Source organism: Thamnophis sirtalis, unplaced genomic scaffold, assembly GCF_051295495.1.
Source record: "Thamnophis sirtalis isolate CommonGarterSnake01/CBP01778 unplaced genomic scaffold, rThaSir2_p1.2 scaffold_11, whole genome shotgun sequence".
NCBI lineage: Eukaryota > Metazoa > Chordata > Lepidosauria > Squamata > Natricidae > Thamnophis > Thamnophis sirtalis.
Window position 1 is genome coordinate 41344301 of NW_028261391.1, and position 26165 is coordinate 41370465.

At 37.7% G+C, this 26165-nt stretch overlaps 1 protein-coding gene across 22 annotated transcripts in view; it reads left to right on the plus strand.

Moving 5' to 3' along the window:
* Window positions 1-26165, plus strand: part of KIF1A (kinesin family member 1A) — a 99705-nt gene that overhangs the window by 64875 nt on the left and 8665 nt on the right. For 10 of the 22 annotated variants that reach the window (XM_087725615.1, XM_087725617.1, XM_087725622.1 and 7 more), the window contains 18 exons: window positions 559-644; window positions 1511-1649; window positions 2450-2618; window positions 3148-3238; window positions 3784-3902; window positions 4380-4435; window positions 5675-5783; window positions 7065-7131; window positions 9271-9355; window positions 10582-10687; window positions 16130-16156; window positions 21861-21975; window positions 22621-22754; window positions 23058-23119; window positions 23293-23438; window positions 23673-23885; window positions 24997-25074; window positions 25977-26101. In XM_087725615.1, the coding sequence (XP_087581741.1) occupies window positions 559-644; window positions 1511-1649; window positions 2450-2618; window positions 3148-3238; window positions 3784-3902; window positions 4380-4435; window positions 5675-5783; window positions 7065-7131; window positions 9271-9355; window positions 10582-10687; window positions 16130-16156; window positions 21861-21975; window positions 22621-22754; window positions 23058-23119; window positions 23293-23438; window positions 23673-23885; window positions 24997-25074; window positions 25977-26101 (1927 nt within the window). Of the gene's footprint in view, window positions 1-558; window positions 645-1510; window positions 1650-2449; window positions 2619-3147; window positions 3239-3783; window positions 3903-4379; window positions 4436-5674; window positions 5784-7064; window positions 7132-9270; window positions 9356-10581; window positions 10688-16129; window positions 16157-18492; window positions 18517-21860; window positions 21976-22620; window positions 22755-23057; window positions 23120-23292; window positions 23439-23672; window positions 23886-24996; window positions 25075-25976; window positions 26102-26165 lie in introns of all 22 variants that reach the window. The other 12 variants (XM_087725618.1, XM_087725639.1, XM_087725623.1 and 9 more) reach the window with 2 other exon arrangements.

A 26165-nucleotide genomic window follows, 5' to 3' on the forward strand; every position in this document is an offset into this window, starting at 1 on the left:
CCTTTTTCAGTATACCAGCTACAGATTTTAGATTTACCTTTTATAAACAGTTTAATGAAACATTTATATTTTAAGTAGTTTAATCAAACATCTATATTTTAAACCTATTGTGGACAAATACATAATTCCATTGGTTCTTGTAGTCTAATAAGAATACTTGGATGATTTAAGATGCATGTTGATTGGTAAATTCTGGAAGATGATGTCCACACATCTTAAAGTTGCTAAATTTGAAAAACACTTATCTAGATAATTAATTAACCATTAATTTTTTAGTCATTTTTAAAAATATTTGCTTTATCAAATACCAGTCAGTGTTTTTATCACTTCTTTGAATAATAATCATGAGCTGATCTTGCCTCCTTCTGAGGTATTTGAAAATAAAATATAAATATTTTAGGGAACATCTGTGGCTTCCACCTTATTGGAAAATGTGAACTTTGATTATTGCTCACTGCTGTAGACTCTCATTTAAGATGGGCAGTATTATTCAATACAAATTGAATAAATAAACTTTCATTTACTTACTATATTCTCTTTCCATAATCCTGTTTCCAGCTGATGAAGAAGCACCAGATTATGGCTCAGGAGTGCGGCAGTCAGGAACAGCTAAAATTTCCTTTGATGATCAGCACTTTGAGAAGGTATGCTGTAAAAACCAGGACTATATGAGAATTATTTCAGTGGGGTTGATTTCATGAAGATACTTGTCTCATACCTAATCAATTATTAATAGATTTTTATATAGATTTTAAACACAGAGGACTTTTGAAAGATGGGATAGATCACAACCTAATACTGTTGCCAGATGTCTGGAATATGTACTTTTAAAACTCTTTCAGCAACAGCTCTGTGTTTACATTTCTATACATGTACTGAGCAGGGGTGATTTCCAGCAGCCACTACTGCTGGTTCGCTTGTGGGCGTGCTGCATGCACGCACATGCACAGTGCAATAAAAATTGTTCTGGGCATGCACAGAAGCCAAAAACAAGATGGTGGCGCCTGTGGCAGTGCCCGAAGAACCAGTTGAGGGAGTGGCAGGACTGGGCCGCTGCCGGTTCCAGCTACCCAGGTCACAAACCACTACCGGTTCAGCCAAACCAATCCAAACCAGTAGGAACTCACCACTGGTACTGAGATAAAAACCTAAATAGAGATTTTTTCCAGTCTGTAGGTTAACTGAAAACAGACATTGACAACTTTCAGGTTCTAGATTTTATTGGTCTGATGTTTGAGTGGACGAGTTTATATTTCATTTTATGAGTACTATTCAAAACATATGAAATTTTTATTGACTCATGTGAACTCCTTGAAGAAGAAAATAGGATATCAATAAAATGAATAATAAATGTAAATGCAACCGTCTTTGCATGCCCTTCTTTTCTTTTTTAACCTCTGCCTGTTTTCTTTTTGAGCTTTGCTATATATTGTTGTGATGCAATTGTTTAAAAAGAAGAGAGAAACTGTTTTATTGCCAGAGACAATAATATTGATGCTTTTTTTTGTAGTTCCAGTCTGAATCCTGTCCTGCAGTGGGAATGTCTCGCTCTGGAACATCACAAGAGGAGCTGCGCATAGTAGAAGGACAGGGACAAATTACTGATATAGGGCCATCGGCAGACGAAGTCAACAACAACACTTGTGCAGGTTAAAAAGCCTTCCTGTTTTGCGGTGGGGGAGGAAACTTGTACACAGCAATAAAATCACATTGGGCCTCCTTGTAAGGAAAATGTAAAACGCTACATTGTCAGATACATTTGTATGGTGCTGATGCAGTCAAAAGACTAGGCTGAGAAATGAAATACATACAGTTTACATACTGCACAAAATGTTCAGTATTTAAAAATATTAAACATGTAACCTAATGAAAATGAATTAAATGGGAATGCAGCTAAATTAAGATGGGCAAAGTTTAAGCTTCCACAAAAGAGGTAATTTCCTATGTCTAGATTACTGCAAAAGTGCTTTACATGAGACTGTCCATGTAGACCAATGGTTCTCAACCGTTCCAATGCTGCAACCCTTTAACACAGTTCCTCATGTTGTGGTGCCCCCCAATCATAAAATTGGTGTCTCGGTTCCTAAGACCATCGAAAATATGTGTTTTCTGATGGTCTTAGGCGACCCCTGTGAAAGGGTTGTTCGACCCCCAAAGGGGTCCCGACCCACAGGTTGAGAACCACTGATGTAGACTGATCACAAACTTCAGCCACAGTTAGTTGCTTTCTGATGTGTGATTTATAGACCATATTATCAGCTGTACTGTGTCATTTTCAGGATTTCTGGTAAATGCCAAATTGATTGTTATAACTTTCTTTGATGAAGCTTTTCCCCAAATATGGATAGATGATTTTCTTCTTTGCTGTACATATGAAACATGGATAGATAAAATATGAAACTTTATATTTGAGAAGAAAGTGTTTACAATTGCTATTATGTTTTCTTAGCCACTCCAGAAGATATTCTCCTGGAGAGTTCCGAGAAATCCACAGTTGATGGATCTTTTGAGGCAGCTTTGGAGCACTTGAAATTGGGCAGCATTTTCACTTTCAGAGTTACTGTTCTACAGGCCTCCAGCATCTCAGCAGAATATGCGGACATCTTCTGCCAATTTAAGTAAGATACAATGTCCAGTCCACCATTTGCTATTTATGCAGTTTAGATAAATGTAGAAGACTGTGATCACATTCTGTCATTGATCCACTCTTTTCACATGGAGAATTAATCAAAATTATTTTAACAATAAAAAGTTGAGGGATGGAGGCTAGAATATAAGTGCATTTAAAAGGTTCTTACTGAGAATAAATACAGGAATGAAGCTTAATAGCCTGAATATATCAATTACTCTTATGAGAGACAATGGAAATACAGAAGAATCCTACAAGATGAGAGGAAAAAGTATTATCTTCCTAATCTTTCCATGTATTGTTGTGCTTCTGATTTTTCAGTTTCTGAACTGAAAAATTCTAACAGAGAGTAAAGCACACCATATAGGAGGCCTGGTGATGACCAACAGACTGCAGTTGAACTTATGTTTACAATTTGAATGAAAGAATGCACACATGTGCATAGACACACACCATGTATGTATATGCTTTTGAAATGAATGTATTCAAGCATAGTAAAAGAAGCTCTTTTTTCACAGTTTTATTCACCGCCATGATGAAGCCTTCTCTACCGAACCCTTGAAGAACACTGGCCGAGGCCCACCTCTTGGTTTTTATCATGTTCAAAATGTTAGTGTAATTTTCTGCTTCATGTTGTTGATTTTGTATATTTTGCATTACTACTTCTTTAAAATTGTGTAAATCTTTTAAAGACTGGCAGGAAATTAAATGCAGCTTTCTGCTTACTGGCTAAAACTGGTTTTAATGCTTTCTATGTATATTACAGTACTGCAGGTTTATAGCGTTAGTTCTAAGACAACAGTATTTTGTTTCTAGGTGACTATGAAAGGGAAGAATTTAATTGATTTTGTATAATTATGCCCTTGACATAATTAGTGATATTTTATGCCTTGTTTTGTTGATTTCATTTCTGGAAAGGCCACTGATAAAGGAATAAAGGCCTAAAATGCCAGAAAATCAATGAAGATAATGAGATATATTAACATATATTAACATTGAAGCTTTAAGTCGCCCCCCTCCCCCCCCTTTTATAGCTTCAGTGAATGAAAGTTTTATATCTTCCAGCAAGTTTTACACAGCTTAATAATTTGACCATTTTAAGTTGAAACTCTTATTATATAAAATAAGCATTTTTATCCTTTTCTGTCTTACAGATTGCAGTTGAGGTCACTAAATCGTTTATTGAATACATTAAAAGCCAGCCAATTGTCTTTGAGGTGTTTGGCCACTATCAGCAGTATCCTTTCCCCCCTCTCTGCAAGGATGTACTCAGGTAAATTATCATCCATGATCTCTCACTACCTGTGGCTCATCTGCTTCTTTTTAAGAAGTGGAGCTTGCCCTACGAAGCACTGAGATTTTTGCCTGATTTTCAGCAAGAGTTTAACTGTTGCAGAGATGCTACAGGGCAGTCTATGCCATTATAAAACAAATAAAACATGCCCTAGTATGTTTGAGTAATCATATAAAGAGACACAACACAACTGTGTTATGTTTAGGTCAACCAACCTGGCTAGTGAGATGAGGAACAGGAATCAATTACCAGATATAAACACTGAATCTTTGTTATTTCAAATTCTTACACAAATTAAAATTGTGATACTGTATTACAGTGTATTTTCAGTTTCCAGTATTTGACCAAGCACAAATACTTTTTGAAATTTTGTAAGAGCCATCTGATAGGCCTGCCCTAATTGATTACAGTTTATTTTTGTAGCATTCATTTTAATTAGTTATGCCTTTTTTATAGCCCCCTAAGACCATCTCGCCGCCATTTCCCTCGCGTCATGCCATTATCAAAACCAGGTAAGAAAGAAAGAATTATTTGTTTCACATGAGCATTAATGAAAATTTCAGAATGTTTAGACATTTTGAACAAAAAATATTACTGATTAATAATTATTATTTGAAAAAGCTGTCCCAAATCTTTGTAAAAATTAGTATTGTGTTGACTTCAGTTGATGGTGAATTGAAATAACAGACATCCTGTCCAAATTTTCATAAGGAATAGATGTAGAAGAGAATTATCTGTGTGTCATCTCCGCTTGCCTCTTTCCCAAACATAGATCTAAATCAGCGGTCCCCAACCTTTGTTGCTTGGCAGCCTGGTGGAGGGGAGAGAGGAACCAAGCCGTGTGAGTGGTGGGTTGGCACACGCATATGCAGCTCAATCTCCACAAGCTGCAGGCCAGTGCACATGCGCATGCATGCGCAGCTAAACATGTGCAAATTGAGCTTCATGCCCGCTGCTCATGTAATTCAAGATACGTGTGCGTGCTGGCCTGCCGCTTGCGTGGTCTGGTTGCAAATAGGCCATGGCCTGGTAGTGCCATGGTAGTGGGCCACAGCCTGGGGGTTTGGGACCCCTGGCCTAAATGGTAAAACTCCAGTATAACCCAATTTTCAGCTTTTAACCAACTTCTTCTGCCTTGAACTGAACACTTGCCTGGTTGGAAAGACAGGATATCAACTGAATAAATGAATAAAAAATGTCATTGGTGAGGGACACAGAACAATGAGGTTTCTCCTATTTAAACAGTTCTGATTTCTAGAGTATAGCTGATCTCCTTGGGATATCTCAATGTTTGAAGAATAGTTGGAATAATTTTAGGCACCCATTACAGAAAAGTTGCTCCAAGTGCTCAATAACTGCTTATTTAGTCACATCATGTAAGGACTACAATGCATGATCCTTATTCTGTTACTATTCTTATTCTGTTATTCTGTTATCCTTTGATAACAGAATGATGCTCTTAATGGCATTGGATGTAACATGTTTTCCCTTTCTTTGTGTGCCTTGTATATTGCCTTGTATCTCTCATATGGATTTTTTGTATCTGGTTCTTGTGAGAAATTGTGCATAGACTCACAGCCTCATCTGTCTTGCTTCTGTGCATTTATGCCCAACGGCCTTCTAGTACCAGCCATTTATCTTTCAACTTAGCTCTTTAGCCATGATGCAGAAACACAGTTGCAGTATGAGATAATAGAGTTTCTCAACCTTTATACTTGACCAATTATTCCATTTTATTATACTTTTTGCAGTGCCTGCAACAAAATTGAGTGCCATGACAAGACCCAGCATTGGCCCATGTCAATGCAAGTATGATCTCATGGTTTTCTTTGAGATCTGTGAGCTGGAAGCTAATGGCGAGTAAGTTGCTTTATATACTTACAAACAATTACATTTTGCTAACTAATTTAGGAGCCATGATTATCAAGTGCATTACGCAGCTGAAAATGTTCATTCTGTTTTAGTACATTTGCTGGAAAAAATAATTGCCAAACTTTAAATGTAATATAAGTATTTATAGGATAGATTCAACTTCATTGAAATCTGAATTGGATTAGTTCAATGCATCTGCTTAGCACTTTATATTGAGTCAGACCACTGATTCAGTATTGTATAATGTGACTTTACGATATTGTTTCAGACAGGAATAAGTAAATGCTTCCTATTGTACAGATGGAGATAATGAACCTATGAGACTCTGAATGGAAAAAGATTCTCATCCTAACTCTAATTGTCCACAAAGCAAATTAAGAGTGATGGTACTATACATGTGTAATCTCCAATTATAGTGCTGTAAAAATCTTAGAAGTTGGGGCTCCAAACTTTCCCTTTTCTACATGACTATTAATGACCTGATGTGGACGTTTGTAGTAGAAAACCTCTGAAAGAGATGTAAATCTCTTAGCTAATTATGAGAATTTGTACTTGCAAATGAAAACAAATCATGCATGTGTGAATTAATGTACAAGAATTGAAACAAGGAATATTTATGTGAAATTGATGGGAAAAGATCATACAAATGCTCTTTAATAATGAATAAATTAACCTGATCTTTGTTTGATACATTTTCTCAGATTTGGTTTCTATGGAAACAAACCACTTTTCTTTTATACATCTTTGAGGCTATGAAGAGTTTTTTTTAAAAATTAGATTAAATTTTCACACGATATACTTTTCAGTGTTTTAGGCATATCTGAACAATTCTTGTCACAAAGCAGAACACTGTGGAATATCTTAGATATCAAAGGGTAGAGCAGTGCAAAGCACATATTTTTAGTCATACAGAAAGAATTGTAACATGAAGTTGTAAAAATAAAGTCCAGTCAAGGTGAGCAAATTAATACTGATGAATACTTGTTTACTCAGTGCAATATAAATGGAGATTATTAAAAACATGTGTTTTGTAAAGCTTCACTATAGTGCAATTCTCATCATTCTAGGCTAGTCTTTCTCAATCTTGGCTACTTCTAGAATTCTGCACCTCAATCCATACTCTAAAAGTTGCCAAGATTGAGAAACATTGCTTTAGCCAGTGCTGATTGGGGTGTAATGCTAGGGAACTCCAGGTCCAAAAATTATCTTGAAAGCACAAGGTTGGAGAAGATTCTGTCTATTCAGTCTCAATAAAATGATGTTTTCTAGCTATATCCCAGCTGTTGTGGATCATCGTGGAGGAATGCCTTGCCATGGGACTTTCCTATTGCATCAGGTATTTTCTGTATTCTTCTTACCAATTCCTAACCCTAACGCTATTCTAAGCATAGGGTAACAATCCTGTTTTTATTTTAGAAAATGAATTGTTAGATACAATTTTTGGCGAATGGGCATCTTTGAAGAATATGCGACTCAGAGCATTTAAAAACATATTTAGTGTATTTGCTACTACATTGAATAATCCTTCATATGTCCGACTTGAATGGAAAAACCAGATAGTGCTCACTATCTTTTTGGATTCTATAATCTATTAGTTTGTAAAAAAAATTGTTTTTATTGGGATCATAACTTTGATTAGCAATCTACTTAAAAAAAAGAATATCCTTATAAATATACATTCTGGAAATATAAAGGAACAGATTTATTTGTTAAACTACATTTTTTCTTCAACACAAAGTGGCAAAGTTGTAGTAATTTTCAGGAGACACACCTAATAATTTTTTCTTTATAGAAAAAATATAATAGAAATATCAAATATCTGCTGACTTTTTCTCTCTTTAATTATATTGCAAAAGTCCATTGTCCATTTATTAGGGGAACTCAGTCCCTTAAAATTACCTGTTAAAAGTGTTATTTGTTATTTTACCAAAAAAGTAAATCATAAAAAAAGAAACACAAATATAATTTTTTATTCAAGATTTGATTTTCTTTTTTCTTTTTCTCTGGTAACCTTTTAGAAATATGTGACATTATTTTAGTATTTCTAGTAACTATATTGCTCTATTTAATAATCTGTCTGTCACTTATTTTCTTGTTTCTTTATTCAATAATCTGTCTGTTACTTATAATTGTAACTTTATAAGTTACAATTTGTAACTTATAAAGTTACAATTTGTAACTTATAAAGTTACAAATTGAATGAAAAAGAATTATTTGTATCTCTTTTCCACACACACACACAAACACACACACACACACACACACAAAAATACATTTTCAAAACTTTTTTTAAAAAATAGTTCTAATTTTGTTGAGAATTCATTCCTTTATTACATATTGGTTGTAAGCTGAGTTTGGTACAAGACAGTCAGTTTATAAATGTTTATAGTTATGTATATTGGAGGGATTAATGTTGACTATATAAGAACATTTACAAAAGCTTATTGACAAAACTTCCTTCCAATAATTCCTATTTGGAATTGGGCCGCATGATTGGCTGGCTGGAGCATGTGCACATAGTTCAACTTCTGTGAATGGTGGGCCGGCGGGCAATTACACAAATGCGTGTTGATGCACTGCTTGTATAAGTCAAGCTGCGCATGTGCATGCCAGCCTGACGTTCACACAGCCCAATTCCCCTCTCCCCACCCAACAGGGCTGCCAAGCCACAAAGGTTGGAGACTGCTAAAATAATATATCCAAAATTAATTCTAAATGTAGCTTCAGTTCAAAGAGCATTTTTTCTTTTTGTAGTCATGGGTGTGCTGCATGTGGTCTTTGAGATATTCTGAACTATAACTCCCAACTGCTCCAAAATCCACATATGCTGGGAGATGTAGTTTAGCAATATTCACAAGACCACATTTTGCTCTTCTCAATTTCATATTGTGTGTCCTGCACTCTGCATATAAAGTTTTCAATAAGACATTCCTTTCTAAAAAAAAAACCCCCTTCACATACTATTTTTAAACTATATTTTTAACAAAAATATTTACTATAGTTTTGTTCAACAAAAATATTAATGTATATTTCCTCTGGCCCAACATACCATGCATACCGTGACTTATGGGAGTTGATGTACTTCCACTTAGGATAATACTTCGCGTGTACCATTGATTTGGGCAAACTCTTTGGCTCTGGAGGTTGTCTGTGAGATACCTTTTTCCACTTCTGCACTATCTGGGAGCCATAGCTGGCATGGCTTATGATAGCTTCACATCAGTGCAGTGCGTAGATTCATAATTTTCAAGATAACACTGGTTATTTTCTTCTTTTTTGTTGTGTTCTATGGTTTAGTGTAGGCCAACCAGAGCTGCAGGTTATATGGCAGCCATATAAATGTCATAAATTCATAAAGTTTATCATTAATGGTGTTTTATCTGGTTGCTTCTGGAGGGCAGGATATTTGCTTAGCTTTTTAAATACAGTTCTTATAACTGCTAACTTTATTACTTTCCCGTATGATGGATGTCAGGGTATCCAGAGGAGGATTACAGTCACCTTGGTGCATGAGACAGGAAGCCACATCCGCTGGAAGGAAGTGAGGGAGCTGGTTGTGGGTAAGCAAAATATTTGTTCAATATCCCAATCAATGTTGAAGCTGTATAGTACATCTGAACTAAGCAGTCTCAAACTGCAGAACAGCATCACTGATTTTTAGAAAAGTGTATGGATACTGATGCTATATAAAAAGAATCAAAATAGAGCTTTCAGCAATATGGCATTTGAGTATTTTTCTTTACTTCTTGTAACAAGTTGCTCATTTTGGTAAACAGAGCCTGTATTTCGATGTTTTACAGTGTATCTCCTCTATAGCCTCCAAGACAATAGTGGGATTCAAATTTTTTTACTACTGGTTCTGTGGGGGTGGCTTGGTGGGCATGGCATGGCTTGGTGGGCGTGGCAGGGGAAGGTTACTGCAAAATCTCCATTCCCTCCCCACTCTAGGGGAAGGTTACTGCAAAATCCCCATCTCCTCCCGATCAGCTGCGACTTGGGAAGCAGCGAATAGATGGGGGGTGGGGCCAGTCAGAAGTGGTATTTATCAATTCTCCGAAATACTCAAAATTTCCACTACTGGTTCTCCAGAACTGGTCAGAACCTGCGGCATACCACATCTCCTCCAAGAGTCTCTTGGATTACAATAGGATAGAAGTATTTTGGAATAGAACTATGTTTAATGAATAAACAAATCTCCTTTGATACAGTTTGAAGGATAGACTGGAACTTTGTATAGAAAACTGCATGATGCATTATGTTGACAGAGTTTGAGAGATTGTCAAATTACAGTGGTGTAATTGGTTCACGGCCTCTTTCTTCTAAGAGGAGCATAGCTCAGTTTGGTAAAAAATATGAAAATATCCAAACAGTATGATTTCTTTTCAGTTCTCATCATGATAAGCAATGATGAGTTTAAGACCTAGAGAATATCTCACTTTATAGACATACTACATTGGGCAGCCTACAAGCTACATGACTTATGTGACTCTTTGAAATCTTGCATACGGTTAGGACATATGGCAAGCTGGAGAGTTTATAAAACATGACTACAGTGGGAATATGGCACATACAGTATGGATGAATCTTCCAACACTTTGCCTTCTGCCTCCCATCATGTTGAAATGGAGATCGGAGAGAAAGCTGTGTATGCATCACTCCAGATCTTCCATTTATATTTTGGAAAAGACTTATCCGATTATGATTTAGATGTCTAGAAATATACTTACTCTAATTCACCTGCAGCAGTATAGGGAAGATAAAATGTATGTGTTATCATCTATTGTAGGTCGAATCCGGAACACTCCAGAAGGAGATGAGTCCCTCATTGACCCCAATATCCTCTCTTTGAACATCCTCTCTTCAGGATACATCCGGCCCTCTCAGGATGATCGGTAGGTTTCTCAAAATACTCAGCTAATCTGGATCAGTCATGATACTTCTATATGTCTGGTACCATATGTGTCCAGTTGCATGAAAAGGTTTTTCCTGAAAGACCTAACTCTTTACACAGTCAGTAGGTCAAAGTTCTGACAAAGCTAGCAAAAATGTACAGGGCAAAATTGCACACAGAAAGGGATAATGGTTTTCCTCCAGTATTTTTTTTTCATGGTTAACCGTTTAAGAGATAAAGGAAGTTGCCTAGTATCAATTAAATCATTGATTTGTCTAGTCTGGTATTGTTTCCTCTGGCAGAAAGTTTCATGTGTCTGTGGCTGAGGTCCATCTTGCCCAGCACTTATCTATGTGTTCCTTTTGTTCACTTAAAAATATTGTTTTAAGAAATATTATTTAATAATAAATGGAAGTACTAGAAACAACCTAGGACCTCCCAAATGGTTAGTCGTTACATGACCTTGGGGGACTGGCATCTTTCCACGTGCAGAATATGTTTACATTTGCTCCTGGACTGTGGCCCAATTGCTTTAACAACAGTCTGCAAACATTTATTTTCCATCTATTGTAAATACTACTTTTAGTATTTATAATTTATCTCACAGCCTAGCAGAAGAAAGCTGATAATATTTTCATGTACTGTGAAAGGAAAGCACTGACCCTTTCTACAAGGCCCAGTCATTCTTCAATGGAACAATGTGTGGTAAAATCTATTGGTGATGTAGAAGTTCTTTCTTCTAAATAATGACAAACACTGGAGTTTCCAGATTTAGCACTGCAGTTTGAATGAAACAACCCTTCTCCACAATTTCAAAAATGGTTATAGGGATATGTTGCAGATTCTTCCTGTCTTGCAAAACCTATTTTTAAAAAAGATACTGAGAAAATTAGAGGTTTGAGTGCGAAGCCCTTTCTTGCTTCCTTGGGTCTGGGTATTGCATTATTATGAGAGGTTAATGGTAAAGGATAACACGGTCTCATTAACAAATGGATGATTTATTATTCTTAAAGGGAAAGACATGGATGAGTGAGTAATGCTATTCTGTTAGGAAAACAAGACAGAAGACAATGTGATATCTCATTCATTCATCTTTTTCTGAAGATTAGTTTCTCTTTCAGTACCTCCTACAGTTAAGACCAAGTTATTATGATCAAATAATCCTGAGTCTATTCCTCAACATTGATCTCAATTCAGATGTTTAAACATGTATGATTTTTGCAACCCTCTGAAAGAATATAAGGGTGAGTTGGGAAATGATGGTGAGTCAAGAGCAGCATAAAAAATTTCTCAACAAAAGAAGGTGTAAGTATATCATGGAAAAGAGCAAAGCTGGTGAGGGAATATGTGAAAAGGAAAAAGAGGTTGATTAAAGTCATTCCCGTCCAGGTTTTTCCAATCTGGTGTCCAGATATGTTAGAACTATAATTTCCAAGGAACCTGGAAAGAGTTGGGAGGATGATTGTTCAAGGACAGGAATAGGCAACTTTTGGGGGCTATTAGACACAATTTAAATGGTTAAGGCACATCAGTGGCAAAATATCTATTCCCTAAGACTAGTCAGATTTGTTTCTTCTCCTTTCTTTATGGAGAAGATCCTCTCTATTGTTCCAGCTTTCTTTGTTACTTTTTTTCTGGGTAAATGATCACATCCCAACAAACACTGTGCTGCACCCATCCTCCATGATTGTGTTCCCCAAATGCCAATAAAACATGTGAACATAGTTCATAGCTATAAATAAAGATGACTATTAGAACTGGTTGAACACAGCACGTAACCTCCCATTTAATTAGGTTTTTTTTAAAATGTTGTCTGTCAGATATCAATGAAAACATTGATGGGGATATTGATGTCTTGTATATCCTTGAGCATCAATTCCATGTGTTTGATGTAATATAAAAATCTATTCAAAAGGAATTTTCTCTTCCAAATAAAATAGCAATAAATTAACAGAAGAAAAATAAAACAAAATAAAACAGGAAAATAAAGCCAAATGAAGCACAGCAGTGTTGTTCCTTTTACTGATATTAACCAAGACCTTTAGTTTTGATTAAGTTGAAGTTGAGATACAATTTATATAAAGATGTTTCCAGATGTCAGCTTTTTCAGTGACAATAATAGCCAACCTAGAAACAAAAATAAAAGAAAAAAACTTATAGGAAATTTACCTATTATCAATGATGATTATTGGAAGCTACTGTTCCTAGGTTTATTTAGTGGTAGCTGTTATTCCTACACTAATCTTGACAGCATACTTGCCAAGCAAACTTCTGTTTTACAGGATCTTGGCTTGTCAACATGTAGTCATCTGTAAAATCAATGATTAAAACTAATATTAGGAAGTATTCCTAATTGTATGATGGATTTTGCATTGCAAAATGAAAGCAATCAATCCTGGTCATGCAATATTTCTTTCATCCCTGGTTCCTGAGCTTTCTATCTCAGCCTCCCCTGACCTGGTGCTCTCCAAATGTATTGGAATATAAATCCAATTCCAATTCAATGTGCTGGGAATTCAGATTCTATGACTTGTGAAAGAAATCGGGTTGAAAAAGGCCTCTGTATTACATACTGTATTCTAGAAGCGGTATTTTTTCTAACATTTTTTCCAAACTCTGCAGCTCTTGGCAGAAAACCCGAGTGTGATTGTTTTCAGTATGTTTCAGGATTGATTTACCATTTGATTTATTTGTAATATTTATTAGCCAAGTGCCATGTTATGGTGTTCAAAGAAGCAGCCTTCATTAAACCCAAATTTATAAATTCTCATAAACCACAAAAAGTCTATTGTTGAGGCTTCTGAGCATTGCCTGAGAAGTAAGAAAGATTAGGAATCACATACTGGTAGGTTTTTGCTGCTCTTTCCTCTTCATGTCTTTTCTCCTCTACGAGTATTATTCTTAGCTGTCTGAATGGATGAAAACAGAATTGATGGCTGGCATCTTAAAGTTGTCAGCAAGGCTGGCCAGATTTGGCTGAAGGAAAAGAATAACCAAAGGGTCTATCTACAAGGACAGCCTTTCCCAACCTGATGTGTTCCCAATCTGAGACAACAATTGTCATCATCCCAAGGTAGCATTTCTATCTTGGTGCAGTAGGAGTTGTAATCTGATCCTATCTGGATTGTATCAAGTTACAAAGGTGGCATTAGAGCACGAATTTTCCAGATTTCTCATCTTTTTAAATTTGCATGAATTTTGGGAACTTTCTTCAAATCTTGATAGTACTTAACTAAATTTTTTTTGTGGAGAACTCAGCTCATCCACCCACATGGGCACCTGTTTCAGTTCCCAGCTATCATGTATCACCAAGCCAGTGATGGGTTCCTACAAGTTCGGACTGGTTCGGCTGAACCATTAGCTCTGACTGCAAGCCAAGAGCGAACCAGTTCTCTGTTTCTGTGAAAGTGGGCCTGCCCACCCACCCACGGGTTATACTGATCTTTCTTTCTTTCTTTCTTTCTTTCTTTCTTTCTTTCTTTCTTTCTTTCTTTCTTTCTTTCTCTCTTTCTCTCTCTCTCTCTCTCTCTTTCTTTCTTTCTTTTCTTTCTTTCTTTTCAAAGCTCAGCTGATCAGTGGTGGCAGATTGAATTGCCACTCCTCAGCTGGTATCCTTGTTCCTTTCCTTATTTGCAAGGCAAAGTTCAATTTTTGCTAAACTGCGCACACACACGCATGTGAAGTTAACCGGTTGTTCAGCCGGTAGAAACCCACTTCTGCACCAAACTATTTTCCCAGTAGGCAGGCAACCATCTCTTTAAACTTTGTTCACTGTATCCCAATATCATTGAGTAACATGATGCAAGAGAAATTCAGACTAGCTTCATGTTCATAGCATTGTGAAGTCCTCCTTGTGTGTTGGCAAGAAGCCCCTGTAGAGCCATATGGCAGTACTTGTAGGAATTATTATACAAAAGGTGACGATGAATCAGATTGAACAAAATGACACAATGGCAAAATTATACGCCTGAGTTAGAATGTCTAAAATACTAGGAGAACAGTTTTTCCCTGAGGCAAGTCAGCAACAGCAAAACAAAAGAAGCAAACTTAGTACGGCCTGAATTTCTCAATGAAGACCAGTGGTGGGTTTCAAAAATTGTTCGAACCTACTCTGTGGGTGTGGCCTCCTTTGTGGGAGTGACTTGCTGCCCATGTGACTGGATGGGAGTGGCTTGCCGCCCATGTGACCGGATATGAAGATGCCAACAACACTTGTCAGAACCACCTTAAATTACCTCACACACAGCACTGGCATGCATAAGAATATGATGTAAACTTGTTTTTTAAAAGGCATCTTTGGTTTGCGTTAAAACAACTTCAACACACGCAATGTTCTGATTGCACCGCAAATGCAGTAGTCATCCTTACCTTTCACAGAGGCACTGAGTTTTATAAATATGAGCATGATAGTGTAGAATAATCATATCCAAGGACCAGTGGTGGGTTTCAAAATTTTTTGGAACCTCTTCTGTAGGTATGGCCTGCTTTCCGGGTCCACTGGTGGAACCTCTTCTAACCGGTTCGGTAGATTTGATGAACCGGTTCTACCGAATAGGTGCGAACTGGTAGGAACCCACCTCTGATGAAGACAGTACTTTTCCTACATATCCGTTAATAGTCAATGAGTGCGTTCTCACAATATGTGGAATAAAATGCCCCCGTTGAGAGGCAGACCGTCACCGATGTTCCCAATCTTTGTTCTGTCAGATGCAGCTCTTTAAGCAAAAGTTTACCTTCTCTTCTAAACCTGAAATGGATGCCATTTTGGAATTGGAGAAACCCGCCTCTGTAACTTAGAACTGTGATAGCTTAAAATTCCAGTTTTTCTAAATGGCAGGCATTTCTGATCTAGATGGTATAATAAACATAAATTCCTGATTAAGAACTGTGTGCAATCGTGGTAAAATGGTAGCCGACATGCACTTGTCAATCTAACTTTAGGACTTCTGCAAACATACCAAAGCCTCTGCCCCTTTCACCTTCACAATGCTGAGGGAGCTTAAATTTGCTTTAGGTAGCGATGTAATGACAAGAAACTTCATTTGAATTTGAGTGAATTGATTGGATTTAAGGCTCTGCAATAAAAGCCCCCAAACTGGCCATAGACCAGTGTTTCTCAACCTTGGCAACTTGAAGATGTCCGGACTTCAACTCCCAGAATTGCTGGCTGGGGAATTCTGGGAGCTGAAGTCCGGACATCTTCAAGTTGCCATGGTTGAGAAACACTGCCATAGACATTTCAGTGTACCTCATTGTTACTCCACTTACTAATTTACAATGTGTTCATCAGGGGGCCTTGAGCTTTCTTTCTATTTGGGACAAAGAGGAGCTGTTGGTAGGGTTTATCCTTTGGAAGACTGCATGATAAAACTGCTGATGCTACTGCCACTTCCACCACCACTGCCCATTTAAACTAACCATGTGATTGTTTGTGTTTTTGCAGGCAGTTTCTTGATTCGGATATGCCTAGGTATTATTTGTGAGCTTTCCCATATATTTTATTTCCTCTCACGCACCTTTTTCAAATCAGCATTGGGTTAGCAATGCTGTAGATTAAACTTACTTCCACCTACCTGAACACACCAGCGTCTTCCTTTCTTTTTTCTCTTCTGCATCATTGGGCTTCTTTTTGTTCCATTTTGTTCCTCGGTTGTTGCTTTTTGTAAGCTTTCTTTCAAAGGCCAGTGTTTTTCTTATTTCTCTCTCATCCATATATGCTCTCTTTGGGCACTGGGGACTGGGAGATAGCATTTTTTCCCCATTTGATTTCCCTCTTTCCTCCCCCCCTCTATCTCTGCCAAAAAATGCTGGCTTGGCCTGTCCGTACTGAAACTCCTCCATCTCCTGCTTCTGGCTTTGGCAGTGACACAAAAGGAGTTGAACTGATGCAGGCTTCATGAGATGCTGTGCTCCGTGTGACTGGGGGTGAGAGAGGAGATTAGGGTAATCCCAGAATGGGGTGAAAGAGCCATCAATGGAGGGAAGGGGGTTTAACAGGCTTCCTAGGCAGTCTTCAATCAGATGTGGGTGCAAAAACTGTTCAAAATGCAGTCTGAGGCAACTCTACGAATTCAAGTATCAAATGGATTGCATGACTTGGACTGTGACAATGATTAGATATTAAAGCATCCCAAGGAGCCAATAAAATTGCCAACTCTGCATGCTAGGAAGATTGGAATTTACTGAATACAATTCTTTTAAATACTGATACGATCCTGCTGGTCTCACTGGCTGCAGGAGAGACACTATGTTAAGAAGGAAAGCTATGCCAGGCCAGAGAACAGGATCAAAAGAGCTAGGTTGTGATGTAAAAGTAATTCTTTAAACAGTTCCCTATTCCCTAACCCCAGTAGAATGATTTATTTCTTTTGTTGAAGAATTTAAAATCAAACTAGGAAAGCTTGGAAAGAAAAATTGGCTGGTTTATTTAGTTTAGTCTAGTATTTGAATTAGACCTATTTTGCTCTCTGGAATCTAGACTTAAGACTTAGCATATGTTTGTTTTAGAGATGTCAGTGATAGAAAATATGATAAATAAGGATAAAATATCAACTTTAGTTGCAAGTCAGTATGCAATTACTGTAACTATATTCTTAATTTATGAGGTCACTGTAAGAAATACAATTTTATTGCAGTGCCTCCTAATTAATCATTCAGATTTAAAAATTTGGTACCAAAAGTGTCATTAAAGATAATTGGCTGGAAAATACCATGGATAAATTGGAAAAGACAGATGTGGCCGCTGTGATTTATGGCTCAGTTCACTAAAATTAGAATCATTTCCTGCCTTGATGCCAGTATTTTTGTTCCTTCCTCTGTAGTTTTCTGCCAATTTGAACTGAGTTTCTGTTGTCTATTCTAGGCACCATGATGGAACTGGTTTCCATTAATGGTTTCTTATGTGGTGTGGGTTTATACAACAAAGTTTGCATCAGACTTTCTATGATGATCATCTGAAAGATGAAGTTGATATGGCTTTTACCTTTTGAGGATTAGAAAGGATTATTTTATCACTATTAGAATGAATATTTCTAACTTAGGACTTCCTTTTTCAGAGCCATTTGGATTTATTTATTGCTATATTACTTCTCATCTTACTATAGCATTTTTGCATGGAACACCTTGCTTGTTCCTTCTTGATGATTAGGGCATACAGTAGTTTGATTTGATAAATTAAAGTTGCTGAATCCTGCTCAATACAGTATCATTGCTCGGTACTGCTATGAGAAGCTGCATTTTTTTTAGGGAAGTACTATAGACTGAAAGGGTTTTTTCCTGTAAATCTTACCTTCATGAAATCATTGTAGCACAGCAAATTTCATGCATTCCAGATGTGCGAAGATTACAACTCCAGGCTGCCAAGTGATTCAGAGAGCTGTAATCCCTACATGTCTTCAAAGCAACAGGTTGGGAGAGACTGAAACCCAATTTTCATACTGGAAATCACAGTTCTGATAAGAACCTGGTTAAAGAAAATTTCCTTGATTTTTTAATCTACAGATAATATAGATTTTAAAAAATCTAATTGAATCACCAGGACTATTAGACTTTCAGCTAGGAAACAAGAGGGAAATATCCAACACAACATTCTGGGCTTCCTATTGTAAACATGTCCTTCTACTAAGAGATTGAAGAGAGAACAGTATTGTAACTAATTATGGCTGATCTCTTCAAATCTCTATGCATCTCTGTGTAGCTGCCTCTCTGGGTAGCTTTTCTCAGACACCTATAAACAATGTTTTCTGACATTTTAATTTCTTTGTGTATCTGTACGTGTGTTTGTCTTGGGTTGCCTTCCACTTATAGCATTTCACTTGGAAATGACACTAGGTATTTTTGTCTCACTTTTCTCTCATACCCTTGCTTGATCTCTTACTGGTTTCCCCCCTTTTCTCTTCACTTCTACACTCTTCCTGTCCTAAACTTGTTTCCTTCCTTTTGGAATTTGTCTTTGACTTGCTCGTGTCTCAGTGAATTTAGCTCTTTTGGTTTTTGCAAAATGTCTGTGAAAATGTCTGATGTGTAAAGTGGGGTAGTTAATTGTGCATCAACTAATACTCAGATCCTCTTTACCAAGAGTCAGCTGTTGTTCTTGGTAATAGATCTATTGTTAATAAATTATCTTCCAAAAGGTAGATTGGTGTTTCTTATGATTAAAGAGGCTTCTGACTATGTTGATACTGAATGTTGGTGATAGTGGAATGCCAGAAAAATTTTAAAACTTGAGGATGCTCAGATGAAAATGAGAGAAAGAGGAGAAAGAGAAAAAGTGCCAGTATTTTGATCATGTCTGGAAAGTAATTTCTGAAATGGCCCCTGGTATATTAAAAAAAATAAAATTGATCCAAGCATGTTTCACAAGAGAAACACTATTGTAAGTGAAAATGTGATTGAAAGGGGATAGGTGGAAAATTGGACATGTGTTCTAATTATCAGAATTGCAACCTTCTTTGGGTGTTCCAATATGACCAGAACAGCTAGTATGCCATGGAATTTATTCTTTATGGAAATCTGGATTTCTGAAGGGGCATAATATCCCATAGCACTACAGGATGCTATGATTATGGACTGCCTAAATAAGCTAAGTGTTGGTTTGTCCAAGTAATACAGACAAGAAAGCCTGAAGTACAGATAGCCCTCAACTTATGATCATAATTGAGCCCAAAATTTCAGTTAAATGAGACATTTGTTAAGTGAGTTTTGCCCCATTTTACAATCTTTCTTGCCACAGTTGTTAATTGAATCACTGCAGTTGATAAGTTAAAAACCCAGTTGTTAAGTGAATCTGGCCTCCCCATTGACTTTGCTTGTCGGAAGGTCGCAAAATATAATCATGTGACCTTGGGACATAGCAACAGTCATAAATATGAACCAGTTGCCAAGCATCTCAATTTTGATCACATGAGCATGAGGATGCTACAATGGTTGTAAGTGTGAAAAGTGTTCATAAGTCACATTTTAGTACCGTTGTAACTGTGAACAGTCACTAAATGAACTGTTGTAAGTCAAGGACTACCTGCACAGTCTGAGTGGGCTCCAACTTTCATATACAAATGCAATGGCTTGTATAATGAAGGTTGCTCTAATAAGCAGATATTCAAATATTGAATGAGAAATGGGAGTGACTGTCTTAGTTATAACACCCAGAGTACAGGAATAATCCAAATCCAAGCAAGCTCACTCTTCTCATTAAAAGTTTGGATTTTAAATTATCTACTCACTGTTTTTTGGAAGCATTAGTTTTATTCACAGATGGGTCACATAAATTCATTTATCATGAATGGCACAGCAACGTTTCAGAACTTATGGACTAATATCTAATGTGTAGAAGATATTTTTCACCCTAAGGATTAAAGGTATAATAGTCCACAATTTTGAAAATTGTTATGTGCAAAAACAAAAAACCATGGTAAATGGTTACAAGGATTTTGTAACAAACCTCTGCCAAGGTAATACTGAAAATGTTTCTGGCGATGTAGAATTGAAAGCAATACTGAGCATCCTTAGTTTGTATTTCTTTTTTCTGATTATGCTTGCCAAAAATTAGTATCTCCTTCCAATGGAAGAAAGATTATTTATTTTAACATATTTGACTGAAGAGATGTGGCCTTGGAGTGCTTTGGGCAATACTTTAAGATGACCAGTTATTTCCATATCAAGGAAGGATCTTTCTCAATTGCTACCTAAGTGTGTTTGCTTCTTCCCCACTCTCTTTTAGATGGCATCTTAAATTGCATTTTTTGGATGATCTCTGGTGGGAATGGGATGGGGGTAGTGCATCCATCCTGGGCATCACAGTGGCTGCAGATATCATCAACCATGGGGTTGAAAATGGATAGAAATATATTCTCTTCCTTTGGAAGGTTCTCTTCCTTCCTTTGGATCTGATAATAGTTGGTGTTGATTGGGAATGAGAGATCTCACCCTCCATTCCAACCAGGGGTGGGTTGTTGCTGGTGTTGCTGTCAGTTCACTTTATGTGTGTTGCACATTCATGCACAGTTGCGTGTAAATTGTTCTGTGCATGTGCAGAACATTAAAAATGATTAAAAATCTAGCTGGCAACAGCAGTGGTGACTGGAGAACTGGTTCGGGGGCATGGCCAGCCTGCTGTCCCCACGGTTCGGCGACCCAATCCCAATTTCCCCTACCGGTTCACCCAAAGGTAGCAACCCACCTCTGATTCCAACTATGTGGGTACCATAGATTTTGGTGCTCTCCCCACACATGTTTAACAGTTACATAAAATCACTGGTTGAGATCATCAGTCGCCATCATCTCATCATCATTGTTAAGGGACTATTAATAGGTGATGATGTTCAAATGTACTTCCCTGCTCCTGGCTTATTAAGTGATGCTGATGATGACTTGTCCTGGTGCCTGGAGGCTGTGGGGTCCACCCTGTGGAATCTTATTCCCTCTTAAGTGAAGCTAGCCCCAACCCTTATGTCCTTCCAGGAAGTCTTCAAAACATGGTGTGTGTGTTTTTTTCACAAAGTCTGAGGATTCCCTGATAGTAGGGAACCCACACTGTGGCTACATCATGCATAGCATTCCGATTTTAGTCCCTGCCCCAGTCTTGATTTAAATAGTTGAATTGTTTAAATTCAATTTATAATATATGTGAATAATCAGTTTCATTATAGGCTGCCCGGAGCTTCCTTATGTGAAGTGGGCAGCTATCTAAATAAAAACAGTTCCAAAATAAGAATGAGTCAATAGATCTCACAATTGCTTAGAATCATTTAGTCAGAAGAATGGAGCAGTGGGGGTACTATTTATGTCTGGCATACTCTCAGCTCTAATCCTGTTTATTATTTGATGCCCCATGTTTATGTAACTCCCTTTTCAAGTGCTGCCTTCCTCTTTCCCTGTTTTTCTGTCTCTTTCCAAAATGATTTATATCTATATGAAACCATTAAAAAAATAATTATCATATACCCCAAGACCTTCCTTGAGAATTCCCAGTGATGCTTTCACTTTTGCCTTTCAAACAAGATATTATATTTAGGGCCAGAGTACTCCAGTATGGCTACATCATTCAGACAGATCTATGTGTGTGTATGTGTAAGTGTGCGTGCATCTGTGCATGTTTGTGTTTTGTTCCTATTAATAATGTTTCATAACAATTTATAGTCTTTTATTAACGTGGTATTTTATTTTTTCTGCTGCAGGACTTTTTACCAGTTTGAAGCAGCGTGGGATAGCTCCATGCATAACTCTTTGCTCCTGAATCGTGTTACCCCTTACAGAGAAAAAATCTACATGACCCTCTCTGCTTATATTGAGGCAAGACATATCAGTGCCTTCATAATGCTCTCTGTGCAATTGTCACATCCACATTGGCATCTGCAAGGCTATGTTTCAAAATTTGTTATGATGCCAAGCATAACTTCATGATCCAAATCCACCCTTTTCTATATGCATATAACCAGGAATATAGAATGATTTGAGATAGTGTTTAATACTTTGTTATCAATGATATTCAGCCTTGGCTGATGTTGAGAAAGCTACTGAGGCCAGATCAGATTAGGAACTTTATGAAAGTGAAGCATGTGGGTTGGATTCAATATTCTGTCTAAAACCCCATAAAAAAGACAATAACAAATCAAGTTTTGTAGGAATACAAGAAAATTACACAGATATAGAAATGAATCACCAGTTTAAGCTTGTTTTTTTTTTAAAAAAAAATCACTGTATATGTGAAAGAGAGACAGAGCCTGGGGTTAGAGTCAAGAGAGGAATTAACCTGGAGTTGTTACATTCCCACAAACAGTCCAAGTCCTGCCTCTCTTGAATTCAGTTAACTCTTATCTAGATAGTTTAGTACTGTCCATTAGTAGACTAAAATCTTGTGTATAAATCAACTTAACTGGAGCTTAATGTGTGGTCCTTCAGGCCTAAGAGTATAATAAGATTATGCTTTCATTTCAGATGGAGAACTGCACTCAACCTGCTATCGTCACCAAAGATTTTTGTATGGTCTTTTACTCCAGAGATGCCAAACTCCCTGCTTCTCGATCAATCCGCAATCTTTTTGGAAGTGGAAGCCTTCGAGCTTCAGAAAGGTAAAAAAGGCCAGAAGGCAAGCACAACTTATTGGGATAAAGAATATATTCCTGATCAACTGACATGGAAGCTGTAGGTGTATTTATTCGTAGACATTAACTATGTTATGTTCACTGACTTAACTTAGGGCTGTTAGGCTCCATATAAAACTTTCAGCTTAACATTAAATTTCCCCAAAAAACAGAGTTCTGTCCTCTCATCTTGAAAGATGAAGTGGAGTAAAATGATTCCTTGAATGTACCATATTCATAAGAATGGTGTATCTTCTGTTATCTTGTTCTGTTTTTCACTTTCTGCTACAGTAACCGTGTGACTGGGGTCTATGAGCTCAGCCTCTGCCGAGTTGCTGATGCTGGCAGTCCAGGTAAAAGATTTTGTCTTTATGAAAGGGTCCCCATGAGATTTTGGGCTTATACTTAAACAAGAGGGATATAGCTTTAGAAGGCAAAACTTAATTGTTGCTATAACATAAAAAATTTGAATGTGTTGCACATGCTTATAGAACACAGCTATGCTGAGTAAAGATTTCCTCTGTAGGTATGCAAAGGAGAAGAAGGCGTGTGCTGGACACCTCTGTAGCCTACGTACGAGGAGAAGAGAATTTAGCTGGGTGGCGACCCCGTAGTGATAGTCTCATCTTGGATCATCAGTGGGAACTGGAAAAACTGAGTCTTCTACAAGAAGTAAGTCTCTAGCCTGAGGGGCCTGATAACTGTCAATTTCACATTAACTTAGTCCTGCCCAACTAATGGGCCAGGTGGCAAGAGTAGAATGATGTAGAGTAAAATACTTAAAATGCTCTTCTCCATCCTGGATGCCCTCTAGATGTATGGATTCTAAGTTCCACAATTCTCCACCTGGCATGCCATTTCTAATAACGGAAGGTATCAATCGCAAACTCGCCTTTCTTTCCATAGGTTGAGAAAACAAGACATTATCTGCTCTTGCGTGAGAAGCTGGAGACAACTCAGCGCTTAGGTCTGGATTCCTTGTCCTCAAGCTCCAGTGAAGATTCTGATTCCCGTAGCACATCATATGTCTCATCTCCAATCTCTGCAGATGGTACCCCAGAAGGGCGGCCTTTACCTCTTGATATTCCCAGTGAGAGACAGAAAGAACTTGCAGTCAAGGTATAGAATACAGAAGGTGCCTCTCTGCTGGGACGGGCTGGAAAAGTTGGCTTCATATTTCCTTTAAGTCTAGGATCCAATGGGTATTTTTGTACCTGCATTCTGAAGGCATCTAAATATTCTCTGCAAGTTCCAGTAGTATTTTTTTTCTGAAAGTAACAGTCATTTCTGAGTGAAGAAATAACATTTTTATTAGGAAAGCTTTCTCAGAAAAGAGCATTTCCTTAATTTGAAGGCCCATTGAGAATATCTGTAGATTTCTACAATACTGGTACATGGTGGTAATTTCCAGCAGCACTAGTTTTTATCATTACCGGTAGTTATAAATACTTGTTTTGTGCTGTTACAAAAAATATTCCTTTCCCCCACTTCTTCAAAATGTTGAACCATTGATTGGAGTCCTTATTAATCTTTGCTGTTCTGGATGACAGAAAGACAGGAAGACTGTCCTTAGGAATAAAAGTTATCCAGACTTGTTCAGCTACAGGTAGTGCTCACTTAATTACTTGTCCAATGGTTTAATGACCATTCAAAGTTTTGACAGTCTTGACAGTCTTGGAAAGAGTGCTTGACAACCCTGTAAAGCAGTGTTTCTCAACCTTGGCAACTTGAAGATGTCCGGACTTCAACTCCCAGAATTCCCCAGCCAGCGAATGCTGGCTGGGGAATTCTGGGAGTTGAAGTCCGGACATCTTCAAGTTGCCAAGGTTGAGAAACACTGCTGTAAAGCACTTTTGATTGTTGTAAAATGAAATGCTGCCCCAACCCCCATGGTCATGTGAGGCACTTGTCATCTTACATTTACAACCAGTTGCAGCATCCCATGGTCATGTGACTATGATTTGCCCTTTTTTTGCCATTTTCTGATGGAAAATGGCAAAAAAAAATATGCCCATTGGAGATTCTGGATTTGCCTAATGACCACATGGTTTACTTAATGACAGTGGTGAATCACTTTATGATTGTTCTAAATGCAAAATCAAGTCAGGTAGTGTGGCAATCCTCTAACGCCACCCAATTGTGATGGTAAATAGAGAATTACCTATATGTTTAATTTTTGTTCTTGTCAGAATCAAAACTCATCTTTCTCTTTCTCCATTTTTTTTTGCAGTGCTTGCGCCTTCTTACACACACTTTTAACACAGAGTACAGCCATAGCCATGTGTGTGTCAGTGCAAGTGAGAGCAAGGTAAAATAACTTCTGTGCTTTCATATCTATTTATTAGTCTTATTATCCCTCAGATTTTAAAACCTAATCCATTTCAGAATTGACTCCCAGAATACCGAATAAAGCTAATACAGCTCAGAATACATTGGATTTTGGGGCCAAAAAGGAGACTAATCGATATACAGTAAAATGTCAAATTCTGATAATAGTGAAATGATGGAATCACAGCAGATCTGAAATGTTCTCATCTTGAACTTCTACTTTGTGTTGTGAGACAAATTGCAAGTTGTCCTAGAGGGCTTATTCTAACTTCATTCTGATGTCCTAAACTTTTCTCTTTCACTACATGTACTCCCTTTAGAACAGGGGTGTCAAACTCCCCTCAGGGCTTGACACTCAATTTCATTGAGGGCTGCATCAGGGTTGTGTTTGACCTTGGGGGGGGGGCAGGGGGCATGGCCAGGGTGGGCGTAGCCAGCTCAATGTCACTTGTGTCAGGGGCGCCTGTAGTGGCCTGAGTGCTCAGCTAACAAAAAGGGGGCCCGAGCTCCATTTTCGGCTGTGACTGCCTCCTGCAACCCTCTACCAGTGAAAATGGAGCTCAGGAGGGCTGCCCACGGCCCTCCCCAGCTCCATTTTCGCTGGCAGAGGCACTGCAGGCCAGTCCTTCACTGTTTCCAGGGTGGCCCAGCAGACCAGATCTAAGGATCCCACAGGTCAGATCTGGCCCCCGGGCCTCGAGTTTGACAGCTCTGCTTTAGAAGAATAAATGATAATTGAGAATAATTTGTAGACATTAGGATGCTTTTTTTCTGAAATGGTCCTGAATATATAGTTGCAAAAGTGCTGAAGCATGCAACCAAGATTTGGAGATATTTGTTTCCAGACAAGCATATCCAGTGACAGATTCTTTTTATATCCAGCTATCTGAAATGTCAGTGACTCTGCTGAGAGACCCCTCCATGTCAGGCCTTGGTAGTGCAACTTTGACCCCCTCCTCAACCTGTCCATCCCTGATCGAAGGCCATTATAGTGCTACAGAAGCCAGGTAAGAAAGCTGGCAAGGCTAAAAATGTTGGGGTTGTTTATGTATCAAAGGTACATTATTTTAC